Here is a 14273-nt window from a genome sequence, read left to right on the forward strand (position 1 = left end):
CAGCACATACAGTGGGGCAAAAAAGTATTTAGTCAGCCACCAATTGTGCAAGTTCTCCCACTTAAAAATGAGAGAGGCCTGTAATTTTCATCATAGGTACACTTCAACTATGACAGACAAAATGAGAAAAGAAATCCAGAAAATAACATGGTAGGATTTTTTATGAATTTATTTGCAAATTATGGTGGAAAATAAGTATTTGGTCAATAAACAAAAGTTTCTCAATACTTTGTTATATACCCTTTGTTGGCAATGACAGAGGTCAAACGTTTTCTGTAAGTCTTCACAAGGTTATTTTGGCCCATTCCTCCATGCAGATCTCCTCTAGAGCAGTGATGTTTTAGAGCAGTGATGTTTTGGGGCTGTTGCTGGGCAACACGGACTTTCAACTCCCTCCAAAGATTTTCTATGGGGTTGAGATCTGGAGACTGGCTAGGCCACTCCAGGACCTTGAAATGCTTCTTACGAAGCCACTCCTCCGTTGCCCGGGCGGTGTGTTTGGGATCATTGTCATGCTGAAAGACCCAGCCACGTTTCATCTTCAATGCCCTTGCTGATGGAAGGAGGTTTTCACTCAAAATCTCACGATACATGGCCCCATTCATTCTTTCCTTTACACGGATCAGTTGTCCTGGTCCCTTTGCAGAAAAACAGCCCCAAAGCATGATGTTTCAACCCCCATTCTTCACAGTATGTATGGTGTTCTTTGGATGCAACTCAGCATTCTTTGTCCTCCAAACACGACGAGTTGAGTTTTTACCAAAAAGTTATATTTTGGTTTCATCTGACCTTCTCCCAATCTTCTTCTGGATCATCCAAATGCTCTCTAGCAAACTTCAGACGGGCCTGGACATGTACTGGCTTAAGCAGGGGAACACATCTGGCACTGCAAGATTTGAGTCCCTGGCGGCGTAGTGTGTTACTGATGGTAGGCTTTGTTACTTTGGTCCCAGCTCTCTGCAGGTCATTCACTAGGTCCCCCCGTGTGGTTCTGGGATTTTTGCTCACAGTTCTTGTGATCATTTTGACCCCACGGGGTGAGATCTTGCGTGGAGCCCCAGATCGAGGGAGATTATCAGTGGTCTTGTATGTCTTCCATTTCCTAATAATTGCTCCCACAGTTGATTTCTTCAAACCAAGCTGCTTACCTATTGCAGATTCAGTCTTCCCAGCCTGGTGCAGGTCTACGATTTTGTTTCTGGTGTCCTTTGACAGCTCTTTGGTCTTGGCCATAGTGGAGTTTGGAGTGTGACTGTTTGAGGTTGTGGACAGGTGTCTTTTATACTGATAACAAGTTCAAACAGGTGCCATTAATACAGGTAACGAGTAGAGGACAGAGGAGCCTCTTAAAGAAGAAGTTACAGGTCTGTGAGAGCCAGAAGTCTTGCTTGTTTGTAGGTGACCAAATACTTATTTTCCACCATAATTTGCAAATAAATTCATAAAAAATCCTACAAATGTGATTTTCTGGATGTTTTTTTCTCATTTTGTCTGTCATAGTTGAAGTGTACCTATGATGAAAATTACAGGCCTCTCTCATCTTTTTAAGTGGGAGAACTTGCACAATTGGTGGCTGACTAAATACTTTTTTGCCCCACTGTATATAACAAATTGATGACCCACTACATCTACAAAACAGGATAACCTCCAACCATGACCCCCATTTAATGTTATAAATATGTGTCTTATGTTTGACCTCTGATGATATTAACCCTGATGTGACCTATGCATGTGACCTATAAACCCCCCTCCCCTCAACCCCCTCCCAGCCCCAAGCCCTCTGTCCCTGGGGCCTTCATGTGATGGGGGACAGGCCCTGCTGGGGCTCCAGACTGTCCCTGTCTGCGTCTACAGTGTGCTCCAGCCGGGGTCTGATGACAATGTGGACTGATCTCTCCCTAGGTACCTCCTGCTTGCTGCTGCTAACAGCCCTGGTGCTCTTGGTCTTGCCCTCGCCCATCTGGCCCTCGGCCGAAGCCCCCATCGGACGCAAGCGCTCGGCGGACGCCAGCTTCACAGAGTTCTCTCTCTTGGGCCTGTCTGTGGCGTTGGAGAACGGGCTGTAGAATGCCTTGTCAACTGCGTCAGAGAGGGGGAAGTAAGATGCCTGTTACTTCATGTCAATCATAGAGATGTGGAGAAAATGTAGTCTGTGTCAATTTGCCACTCTCAAAGTCAAAAAAATGTCTAGTGCAGATGTTTTTTGTTTTGTTACATGTAAACACATACATATGGATGGCATGGTAGTAGTATGGTAGATGACTGCTCCTCTTACCTATCTTGTTGATGAGGGCTGGGTTGTGGGGAATGTGCTGCTCTATCTTGTGGTTCTCCACGTTGCTCAGGCTCTCGCTGGGCCTTCTCACGGTGCGGGTCTTGGGCCGAAACTTGTTGGAGCGGGCCTCCTGGATCCACTCATGTTGCATGGCCTCGTCGGGCGTCATGCGCTTCTTAGGGTCCCACCTGACAGAGAGAAGAGAGAAGCGGGCAGAGAGTCAGATAGAGGGAGAATCTCAATTGAATACACCTCGCGTGCTCTCTCGGAGGTCCCTCCCCTCTGACCTTCTTCCTCCATTGGGTTTTGAGATGGAGGCGAGGAGAGAGAAGAGAGGAAGTGAGGAGTATTCAAATGAGATTCTCCCAGAGAGAACCAAAGGTAAAACCCCACACTGGGCTTCCTTGTAGATTTCAATCTCAATGAGCCTCACTTGGATGAGTAAACGGTAAATAAACTTAAGTCAATAATAATGCGAAAGAGGGCTCGCTTCACATGACTCCTTAGTAATATTTGAGATTGGGTAATTCTATGGCTGTGTTATTGACAGGTGTACAGTGTACACAGTACATACGTGAGACAGCGTTTGATGAAGTCCAGAAAGACAGGATCGTTGGTCTTCAGGACACTGGCCAGATCCTTGGAGTTGGGCCGTCTCTTTCTCCCCCTGCTGTTGGTGATGTTCCTGGGGTTGCCCTTGGAATCTGCACAATCACAACCAATGATTAATCAACAAGAAGATCTCTTACTAAGAATTATAAACCGGGTAGTTTGGGTCCTGGATGCTGATTGGCTGAAACAGCATTTCAGCCATGTGTATATCATACTATATACCATGGTTGTGATGTAAACATACTTGTTTACTGTTCTATTTATGTTGGTAACCAGTTTATAATTGCAATAAGGCACATCGGGGGTTTGTGTTATATGGTCAATATACCACAGCTAAGGGCTGTATCCAGGCACTCCCTTTCACGTTGTGCATAAGAACAACCCTCAGCTGTGTTATATGGCCAATATACCACACTCCCTCAGGCTTATTGCTTAAACACCCTCTGTCAAATCCCTATGTCAGAAATATACACATTTAACTGTGATCCTATTGGTACATGAGTAGAAGTGAAAGGTCTCAGTTTAACAGAATTTCAATCGAACAGTCGAAGAGAAAACCATGTGACTGTACTAGATCAAAAACGCTTACCAAAAAAATGCTTTTTCCTGGTTGCTGTCGACAAGAAATCATTTGGAGGCATTCCCAGCACCTGAGAACAAATCAGGTGAACACACACAGTGATTAATACATCAACGTTGCTAGCCAAACCACAAGGTTGAAAGAGCCATTAACAAAGAGAACATGATATTGTAGGTACTAGGTAGGTACCTCCATGATGCAGGCAATCTGCTCCACCTCACTCTCCCCAGGAAAGAGGGGGAAGCCAGTGTAGAGCTCAGCCAGGATGCAGCCAAAGCTCCACATGTCGATGGCCATGCTGTAGGGATGGCCCAGGAGCACCTCTGGGGAACGGTAGAAGCGGCTCTGGATGTAGGTGTAAACTGTGAAGGAGAGCCAGGAATTAGGTATGCTATAATGTGATACTATAATGAGTTTGTGCCCCCTGTTTGCCTACTTGCTCTAACCCTACATTAGTAAATCTACAAGCTAAGACACTCGCCTCTCTGCTGCTCGTAGCAGCTGGAGCCAAAGTCAATGACCTTGATGTTGCCTTGGCCTTTGTGTGACAGAAGGATGTTTTCCTGGAAAATAAATACCCAAGTATGAGCATATCCTCTCCATCTCCTGTGGCACCATTATACTGAGCCAACAATGAATATGTGTGCAAATATGCTTCACTTTTCATGAAGTAATGTGTCAAGATTGTTAGGGGTTAAAGGTCATGGCTAGGGGTCATACTGGTTTCAGGTCACAGTGGATGATCTTCTCTTTGTGCAGCATCTGCAGGCACTTGAGGAGGGAGTAGGCAAAGCGGCGCACCAGGATCTGGCTGAAGCCCTGGAAGTTGTTCTTCTTGATGAGTTCGTACAGGTTCACTCTGCACGATCAAAGATAAGCAAACATCCTTTAGATTTAAATGCCCAAATAATCTTCATACTACATGTTTACCTCCTGTGGATGAAATATAGCAGACGTATTCTCTCCTGAACTAAATAAACAAATAACAAAAAGGTATTATTGTATTTCTGAATATGATCTTATATTTGGCCCTACAGTGTCTGTGTCCGTCAAGCCTACCCCAGGAGCTCGAAGGAGATGCAGAGATGGTTCCGGAAGTAGAAGTGCTCCTTCATGTGAATGATGTTGTGTTTGTTGTCTCTGTCCTTCCTTCTCAACGCATCCAGGATCTTCAACTCCACCATGGCCTGGTGGTGGAACCTGCAGCCAATCATAACAGAGAAGCAGTGTTATAACGTGTCATAGCGTGTCATAACGTGTTATTAGTGAAATGTTGGTATTTGACAACCCAGCTGTACTACGATATGCTAGCTAGCTAGTGGTGTTAGTCACCTTTTCTTGTTACGAATGACCTTGATGGCGACAAGTTCATTGGTCTTGTGATCCAGGCACTTCAGGACCTGTCCGAAGGATCCTTTCCCGATCACCTCCAGCACCTCAAACCGGAAGCCTATGTGGTCATGCGCGACCTGCAGAGAAAAGGGCATAATTTACTTTAAAGCAAAACTGCAAAAAGTTTACTCTATATGGCACTAAAACTGGTTCTGAAATTCACAGAGCTTCTTTACTGCCATCTTTGTGCCCATTTTATGTTACCTTCAGATAGCCTCCGCTCTCATCGTCATAGCCAGAGTTATGGGGCAGGCTGGGGGAACCCTCCATCTTCTTGGCATCCAGGCCCAGGTACCAGACCTCGGAGTAGTCCATGACCTCCTCCTGCTCATGCTCCGTCAGACGATCTTTGAACGCCTTCAGGACCTCTGTATAGGAGGGAAAGGAAATTACTGTCTGCAAATCTCAGTTTGCATTTGTTTCTTCCTGATGAAATAAGATCAAGGGACAGAAAACTCTTTCTCCTTTAGAATTGCCAATACTAAATCGACAACAACAGCACCTTCCACCAACGCTTCCCTACTCTCCAACTCAGACCTAGTCCTACCCTTAGCCCACACACACCTGCAGGAGACATGGGCAGATTGTGTCCCTCAATATTCCTCTCCTGCTCCTGATTGTTCTTCCTGTTGATGGACTCTGGCAGACTCTCCACTGTGGAGCTCTGTGATCTCTCATCCTGTCAATTGTAAAACATACAGGAAATTAACTAGTTGCAGAGGTTTTGCATGGTAACAATTTAACACTTATAATTTCTCAGCAGAATGTTTCATTGCTTCAATATACTAGGCTCTAAGTACATAATACCAAGAGATTAGACTAATAGTAACAAGGACTCACCTGGAAGCTTTCCTGGTGCCTAGTACCTGAAAGCTGCCTATCACAGGTGTTCTGCAGGCCCTTGCTGGTGATGTTGGGCAGGATGCTTTCGGACAGGTGATGGTACTTGACATTGTTTACAACCAGGGGCTTAGTATCCAGCTTGGGCAGGGTGCCTTTGCCCGAGCCACAGTTCTACAGCCAGAACAAGAGAGAGAAGGACCCATATTTAGAGGGTCATCCAGGTTAAATGTACAGAGATAATACAGGTGTTGTTACATAACGAGGTTTGAGGCACTGGGTGTTTCTAGTTTTCCTGCCGATTCAGTAATGAGGCAAGTAGCCTGTGGTGCCCAGAAAGGGCATAGAGTTACGTGCCAGGGCGAGAGGGAAGCAGGGTCTAAAGCCTTTGGAGGTCTACTTTTCGACAGAAGCTTTCACTGCAGCCCGACTCGGAGTCTCTCTCTCTCTCCATTTATTTTTCCTTCACTCTCTCTTTGTTTATAGGCTGCTAGTCTTTCTCGGTACTCTATGCAACACATTCTCTCAAAAGCTGCCTAAAAGGCTAGGTTATACCAGGGCACCACCTCTGACTGAAGGATAAAGCTGTGCTGCAGTTACAGTAGTATGGCTCTCGTGGCCTTATTGATTTGAACTGAAACAGTGCTGCCAAATCGAGAGGGGAATTTCTATTAATAGAACGCACTGTTTAATATCCAGGGCTTTACTGCAGTATCTGCAAGATTAATTATTCATAAAGAGCTATATATAGCAACATGGTACCGAAGACAGTTACCTCTGCACCCGGCCGGCACGTTCACACTGTTATTTAGGCCATTGAATCATTTTGGGATAAGGCAAATTACTTTTAAAACTCAGGATCCAATCAGCAGGGACTAACTGGTGAGAACTACCCTGCACCGTCTTTTCAGAGGTGCGGGCTGGGCTGTTCCATCATACAGTATTCCCCTACAGCTCACACGAGTCATAGTACTCCCCCACACAAACAGATCATGACACATCAATCGTATTCCCCGCACACCCACATACAAGAGCAGAATACTGGTGGATCAGGGAGTAGGTTTACCTGCTGCTGCTGGTAGGCCCGGCTGGACCCAAGGCGTGTGCATTCAGGCTGGAGTTTGTGTTGCTGGGAGTAGGCATCGGGCTTCTCTGTCTGTGGGGATTGGATGAGAAAAGGATGTCATATAATATGCGCTAGCTGAAGATGAACACACTCGTGCACACACCTACACATAGGCACAAACTATTTAGCTTGGCCCCAGAACTCACACGTGCGCACACACACACCGACTGCATATAGAAAATCTATGAAGGCCAACGTCCTAATTAAATTGCAATGTATTTTTAGAACTAGCGATGATTCTCAAATGTGGTTCATATGCAGCTGTAGTCAATACTGCATAAATGCATGGGGGTGGGGGGGGGGGGGGGGTATTCCACTATGGCTAGAGTAGACACAGTAAGCCCATTTTTGAATACTGCAATATAAAAATGTGCAGTGGCCCAAATATATTGTGAATCCAGTGCTGACACCAGCTAGGTGTCAGCCGTGACAAACGGATCATATTAACCCAGTAGACCCCAGGAAGCCAATGATCCATTCCTGAGCACACGGAGCTGTAGATCATGGGGATTGAAGTGGGTTAGTCCATCTGAAGGTTAGTGGAACCATGAAACCATGGGAGTAATTGTGTCAATGCACTGACATCTGATTCTGAAAACAGTTGGAAAGTGTTCAGATCTAATTACTGTCTGTCTGTCCAGTACAGTCTGTACAGTACACTTAAAGTTAGCATGAAAGTACAGAGGTTCCAAATACAGTACTGTCAACTAAAACAAAATGCAAAAAAGACCATGTTGAATTTGTATCCAATGAGCCACATAAAACAAAGCAATACCATTCTTTATACCTCACCTTGATATGAATTTCTGGAAACATTGCGTTATAACCCGGGTGAATTCCAATTATCATCGAGAATCACTCCTAGTTGGTCCACGTGAGCGCACAGCCTGAAAACATTCCCAGGCTAAATGTTATTCCCGAGTAAACGCAGAAACCAATATTCTGCTTCCATCAAAACGATGTTGGAGCTCGGTGGTAACTGCAGAGTAGTGCTGCTGAATAGTAATGAACGGACTGTAGATGCAGAAAAAAAGCTTTGTCAGCCGAAGATTATGGAGAGTGTACAAGCTGTTGTTAGACTGACGCGCATATCGTCGGAGAGCCACCTGTTAGGGTATTCTAGGGTCACAGTTTATTCCACATCTACAAGCGACACCTTGGACTCCCGGTATAGATTGTTTGTCAATTCATTCAACTGTCCAACTTCACACAGACTCCTCGGGTACCGCATACATAACTTTCCAAGCATGAGAATCAACATTGCGCGTAAAACCGTTATGTGGCTAGTAGCCTATAGAACCATGTACAGTATAAGTCCCCCAGCAAAACAAAATCCATCGACCGTTTGTGACCAAGCTCAAACAACAACAAATCCCCTCTCTCTAGCTCGTGTATGACACCATTTTTTCTTAAATCCCCAAATCCTTGGGTTGAGTCTTCGCGGTGTTTATCTCACAGTGTAGGCCTACTACAGAGAATGAGATGCACCTACACTGGATCAATGCTCACGTGTCAGAATCACTGTCCGGGAACTGAAACTCAGAGCAACACTGCTGAATAGCAACCACACATCTGAGGCTAATGATTACTACTTCACTTTTAGTCTCCCACGAAGGTACCATCAAAATAACCACATTAAACATGGAATATTGAATGATATCACAACAGCTTTACAGTAGTAGAGATCTTTAGGTTGTAAAAATGCAATTGTCAAAAAACAGTACTAAATCATCAAATGTTTAATCATTGGATCAGTTTATAAATCACACACACACACACACATTTTACTATACTTGTGAGGACTTTTGGGGGGACCAACAATTGATTGCCATTCAAAATCCTGTTTTCCTTAACCTAAAACAGCCTTTTCATATGTGAGGACCGGAATGTCCTCTCTTCTCAAAATTGTAGTTGGTTTACCATTCTTGTGAGTACTTCTGGTACAGGTATTGTAAAACATATTTTAAAAACTCACGCACACCTTATAATTGAAAGTGAATTACACATCAAGGCAAACCTGGAGTGGAGAATCCTTTGAGATGTGTGGGAGAGGCATCTACAGTTTCACATGATTCATCCTACATTCCCCAAGCGTGAAGTGGGTGGTACAGTATGTTCTACTGAAGCCTACGTCGGCATGGTCAGTCATCTCGGGGTAGACACGACTAGATAACAGTGGTTATTTCATAACTGGTTTTTTATTAGTGCTAACAGAAAATAGCTGTTTTCTTTCAATTGCTACCCAGTGTATTTCTCTCACCTTTGACATACCATCCATATATGTTTTTTTTGCCATTACCCAAGCTGCAGTCTCCATGGTGATATGATTTCCAGCTTCAGTCCATGATATTGAAGAAGCCTATAGTCACAACCAGTCCTCACTAGTAAGCCTCCAGCCTTAATCTGTTCATGGCTATAGGCTAAGCCCAGGATTTTTTTTATGAAGAAGACGGACTTCTTAATGCAGTGTACAGTGGAGCAAAAAGTATTTAGTCAGCCACCAATTGTGCAAGTTCTCCCACTTAAAAAGATGAGAGGCCTGTAATTTTCATCATAGGTACACTTCAACTATGACAGACAAAATGAGAAAAAAAATCCTGAAAATCACATTGTAGGATTTTTAATGAATTTATTTGCAAATTATGGTGGAAAATAAGTATTTGGTCAATAGCAAAAGTTTCTCAATACTTTGTTATATATCCTTTGTTGGCAATGACAGAGGTCAAACGTTTTCTGTAAGCTTCACAAGGTTTTCACACACTGTTGCTGGTATTTTGGCCCATTCCTCCATGCAGATCTCCTCTAGAGCAGTGATGTTTTGGGGCTGTTGCTGGGCAACACGGACTTTCAACTCCCTCCAAAGATTTTCTATGGGGTTGAGATCTGGAGACTGGCTAGGCCACTCCAGGACCTTGAAATGCTTCTTACGAAGCCACTCCTTCGTTGCCCGGGCGGTGTGTTTGGGATCATTGTCATGCTGAAAGACGCAGCCACATTTCATCTTCAACGCCCTTGCTGATGGAAGGAGGTTTTCACTCAAAATCTCACGATACATGGCCCCATTCATTCTTTCCTTTACACGGATTAGTCGTCCTGGTCCCTTTGCAGAAAAACAACCCCAAAACATGATGTTTCCACCCCCATGCTTCACAGTAGGTATGATGTTCTTTGGATGCAACTCAGCATTCTTTGTCCTCCAAACACGACAAGTTGAGTTTTTACCAAAAAGTTATATTTTGGTTTCATCTGACCATATGACATTCTCCCAATTTTCTTCTGGATCATCCAAATGCTCTCTAGCAAACTTGACGGGCCTGGACATGTACTGGCTTAAGCAGGGGGACACGTCTGGCACTGCAGGATTTGAGTCCCTGGCGGCGTAGTGTGTTACTGATGGTAGGCTTTGTTACTTTGGTCCCAGCTCTCTGCAGGTCATTCACTAGGTCCCCCCGTGTGGTTCTGGGATTTTTGCTCACCGTTCTTGTGATCATTTTGACCCCACGGGGTGAGATCTTGCGTGGAGCCCCAGATCGAGGGAGATTGTCAGTGGTCTTGTAAGTCTTCCATTTCCTAATAATTGCTCCCACAGTTGATTTCTTCAAACCAAGCTGCTTACCTATTGCAGATTCAGTCTTCCCAGCCTGGTGCAGGTCTACGATTTTGTTTCTGGTGTCCTTTGACAGCTCTTTGGTCTTGGCCATAGTGGAGTTTGGAGCGTGACTGTTTGAGGTTGTGAACAGGTGTCTTTTATACTGATAACAAGTTCACCAGGTGCCATTAATACAGGTAACGAGTGGAGGACAGAGGAGCCTCTTAAAGAAGAAGTTACAGGTCTGTGAGAGCCAGAAATCTTGCTTGTTTGTAGGTGACCAAATACTTATTTTCCACCATAATTTGCAAATAAATTCATTAAAAATCCTACAATGTGATTTTCTGGATTATTTTTCTAATTTTGTTTGTCATAGTTGAAGTGTACCTATGACGAAATTTACAGGCCTCTCTCATCTTTTTAAGTGGGAGAACTTGCACAATTGGTGGCTGACTAAATACTTTTTTGCCCCACTGTAGCAGTTATACCCAACAGTGCGGTTGACGTAATTGGGCAAAGGTTCATTGTCCACCGTGCATAAAATACCATTGATTATTTGACAATATTTTTTGGCTTATAAGACTAACTGGAAACAATTGTGCAAAGGTAAAGGATAGCCCTTTTTATTTTCTAGTGGAAACAAAAGGTGTGTTTCTCCTGCAGCATGATGGAGTGCACCAGTAGACCTGTGTTGTTGTAGGTGGGTGTTTATTCTCTAACTTTAGTAGTAGGAGGCATCCAAGGCTAGAGAGTAAAGAGGGACCACCCACTGGTCTAATCCAGATCAGGCTAAATCCCATTAGTAGCCTGCCATGGACTGACTGCCACAGAGACACAGAGAGGAAAACCACTCTGGAAGGAGCAGAGCTAGGAGCAGAAGCACTGCGGCGGACATCAATAGCTACACAACCCTGAGAGCACACAATGCAGTGTTAACTATAGCAATAGAACTAAAACACAGCGGCCAAGCCTACATCTCTATTGTTAAAACCTCCACACACACACACACACAAAACAAATGCACTTCATGCAGTTTGAATTTCTATGATCAAGTCCAAGGTAAATCCGACAATAACCAATAGAATTCAATAACAACCATCTCTTCACTGCTGATCCAGAGAATGTCATAACAGGCATTAGTAAATCAGCCCTGTTTGGAGTCTTACCATGTCACCATCCTCGTGTCCCAGAAAAGGCCGGGGACAGACAGGCTTGGCCTGTGTAGCTGGCCTTTCCCAAGGACCCATATTAGAACACAGATTGTATCCACTTCAATCTGCGTACAGAGACAGCTAGACACAATATTATCTTGAGTAGACTAATCAGGCACTGCTGGCTTTACCCTAAACATTGCTGTCGGTCTGTCTGTCAGGGGTCAGAACCGGTCGAACCTTGCTGGTCAGAGTGAACTCTATCCTTTTGACTGAGCAGTGGTGGTGACACAACTGTCCCAGACAGACAACTCTGGCAGGCAGTGGCTGAGGAATGTGAAGTGAATGATAGAGTGGGCTACCTTCAAGGTTCATTCCACTGGGAATTTGTGGGTTATTTGACTTAGCTACAAGGGGTCAGAGAACGCACATACTTCCTTTTCTTTGTGCTGTAACATAGAGATTTAACTCCACAACATAAAATGAGGGGGGTACTTTAAAGAATAAAATGTAGCCTTCATGATTAGAAGATCATGCTTCATTTCCAATTTCCAACTAAATAGTTTGATGAAAATGCCTCCAACAAGACCAGGAAAACACCAGACACTCACCACAGACAAATCAACAGAAATGTCCATCGCCATGCATTAAAAGACTGCTCAGTGGACTGTCTATATAGCATGCATAACATGTTGTAGAGCACCCACACCTTTGGCTTATCACTCCCCCCTAAACACAGTGTAAGGGACCTGTCTGCATTGTCTACTACTCTGAGCCATCTGTCGGCACATCCGCCATGTGGTGGGGTGGGGTGAGCTGCACTGTCTGTTCCCCCGTTCGCTGTCCATGGTGCTGGAGATGAGACAGGCAGTCGGGCTCCATGTCAGCCAGGTAAGCAAAGACAGGTTTCGGTCACCTCCTACACTCCCTGCCGAGGGCAATGGACTAGTGCTCTAACAAGCCATTTTTGGCTGCCACCGTTAGCAACCACATATGGTAACAATGTACAGCCATGAGCAATTTACATGAAACAAAATATATAATGTGATGTTTCTTTTGAGTCCAATAAGGACCAATGAAAAAGCTTTTATCAAGCTAGATTCATAATACAATGTCAAAATGACATTTCTCTGCCTTTTTTGTATTTCTTCTAGGCATTGCATTGCTGATGTAGCCGCAATGCTCGTGTCTTTTTCTTCGCTTTCATCATCAGCCCTGGTTGAGTTCTGACAGTACATGTTCCAGAGTTTGAGGTAGATCGTGCCACAGCCAGCAGCCCTAAATAGACATTTGATCAGAGGAGCATTTGATCCTCCATTTGATCAGGAGGATCTCTAGTAGCACAGAGATGTTTCCTGAGTGCATGGCATGTAGAGGGAATTCATCATCGCTCACTATCTCATATTCCTGCCTTTGGATTCAGGCTTCCTCTCATTGGTATTCTACAGGCAATGAATTAGCACCACTGGATCAGGGAGTCTCCCACTCTCCTTTTCTTGTTAATTTTATGTGGTGGATTTTTTTCCATTCCACATTTTATATCCTGTCCTCCAGTGGTCCAGCTATTTTTTTTAATCCCAAATCCCAGGTGGCCTACTGCAGATCCCATTCAGAGGACATGGACTATTGTTTAATTTATTTGGGACTGCAGCATTGTACATAGAATTCAGCCTGTGCAGAGACAGAGACTGTGCTACTCAGATATCAATCAATGTGCTTTTTTAATTGCCAGAGGATTGAGATGTAACTGGGGGTAGGGCTTCAGATTGATGGTAAACTTACCTTCCTGTGGTAGGCCTGGTTGGATCCAAGGCTGGAGTTTTGTTAGGCAACTCTGACTGTTGGATTGTGGGTGATCTCAGGTGGTCCAGATATGATCTAAGAGTGTCTGCTAAATGTCTATATTGTAAATGTCAAGATAAATACAGTACCTTTTTCAACAACGGGAGATGTTGGTTCCTGTTTTCGATAAGTCTCTTCAACTTCTTTTTCATTTCTTTCCTATTGAAAACAGAAAGGTCAACAACTTGAGAGGTTTATGGAGTCTTTGAAGATTTTTGACATACATGTTTTTTTGTGTTTAAATAGTGGAATTATCTTTTTTGAGCGATAGTTTAAATCCTATTTGTCTATTATCCCGTTAGATGTTTGCATAGTAGATGAGTAAATAACACAGCAATATAAAATTAAAATAAATGGAAATGCGCTAGAAAATTTGGCAAATTCACGATAAAAAAAGGATTGATAACCAAAATCAGAAATGGAAGTCATACAACTAATTCACACTTACTTTCGCTCATTGGATGGATTTTCTTCGCTCATGTCCGGTGGTTTACTGCTGCAAGGTAACGGAGTAAACTAAATATTGAACTGTCAAACGCAATGTTCAAACTGACTATGCATACATACGCGTCATGTCATTGTGATTTCATTATGTCGTAATGGAGATACATTCGGACTGACGACGGCGCGCTGTTGACTGATAAGCGCTAAAAGTGAAATCAACACGTAAAACAACGCATTATGTAACGCAAAAGAATAATGATAATCTATGGTGATTCACTTTCCATTTCTGGTTTTGGGAGCAATGAGAATTATCATTCACTCAAAAAGTAGCTGTCCACAATGTTCCACAACACACGGAGATGCTGAACAAACTCATTAGACCTATACAGGCTATACTGGAAACATGCTCACTACATAAAAGG

General features: G+C 43.8%; 1 protein-coding gene across 1 annotated transcript; it reads right to left on the reverse strand.

Moving 5' to 3' along the window:
- Positions 1-1603: 1603 nt before the first annotated feature.
- LOC109896379 (dual specificity tyrosine-phosphorylation-regulated kinase 4) lies at positions 1604-8305 on the reverse strand. The gene is made up of 14 exons (XM_020490626.2): positions 7618-8305; positions 6766-6855; positions 5700-5873; positions 5424-5538; positions 5064-5227; positions 4800-4936; positions 4527-4667; positions 4188-4326; positions 3949-4030; positions 3657-3829; positions 3477-3537; positions 2850-2979; positions 2276-2463; positions 1604-2079 (listed from the first exon to the last, which is right to left on the reverse strand). The coding sequence occupies exons 1-14, from the start codon at positions 7672-7674 to the stop codon at positions 1796-1798; spliced, it is 1935 nt and encodes a 644-aa protein (XP_020346215.2). The 5' UTR covers positions 7675-8305; the 3' UTR covers positions 1604-1795.
- Positions 8306-14273: the final 5968 nt, after the last annotated feature.

The sequence above is a fragment of the Oncorhynchus kisutch genome, linkage group LG9, assembly GCF_002021735.2.
Source record: "Oncorhynchus kisutch isolate 150728-3 linkage group LG9, Okis_V2, whole genome shotgun sequence".
NCBI lineage: Eukaryota > Metazoa > Chordata > Actinopteri > Salmoniformes > Salmonidae > Oncorhynchus > Oncorhynchus kisutch.

Excerpts from the sequence above, each read along its gene's own strand:
- LOC109896379 (XM_020490626.2), bottom strand. The coding sequence starts at position 7,674 with ATGATAATTGGAATTCACCCGGGTTATAACGCAATGTTTCCAGAAATT. Across the intron at positions 5,228-5,423 it reads TCTGCCCATGTCTCCTGCAG|AGGTCCTGAAGGCGTTCAAA; the intron begins GTGTGTGTGGGC and ends CCTCCTATACAG. Across the intron at positions 3,830-3,948 it reads CTGCTACGAGCAGCAGAGAG|TTTACACCTACATCCAGAGC; the intron begins GCGAGTGTCTTA and ends TCTCCTTCACAG.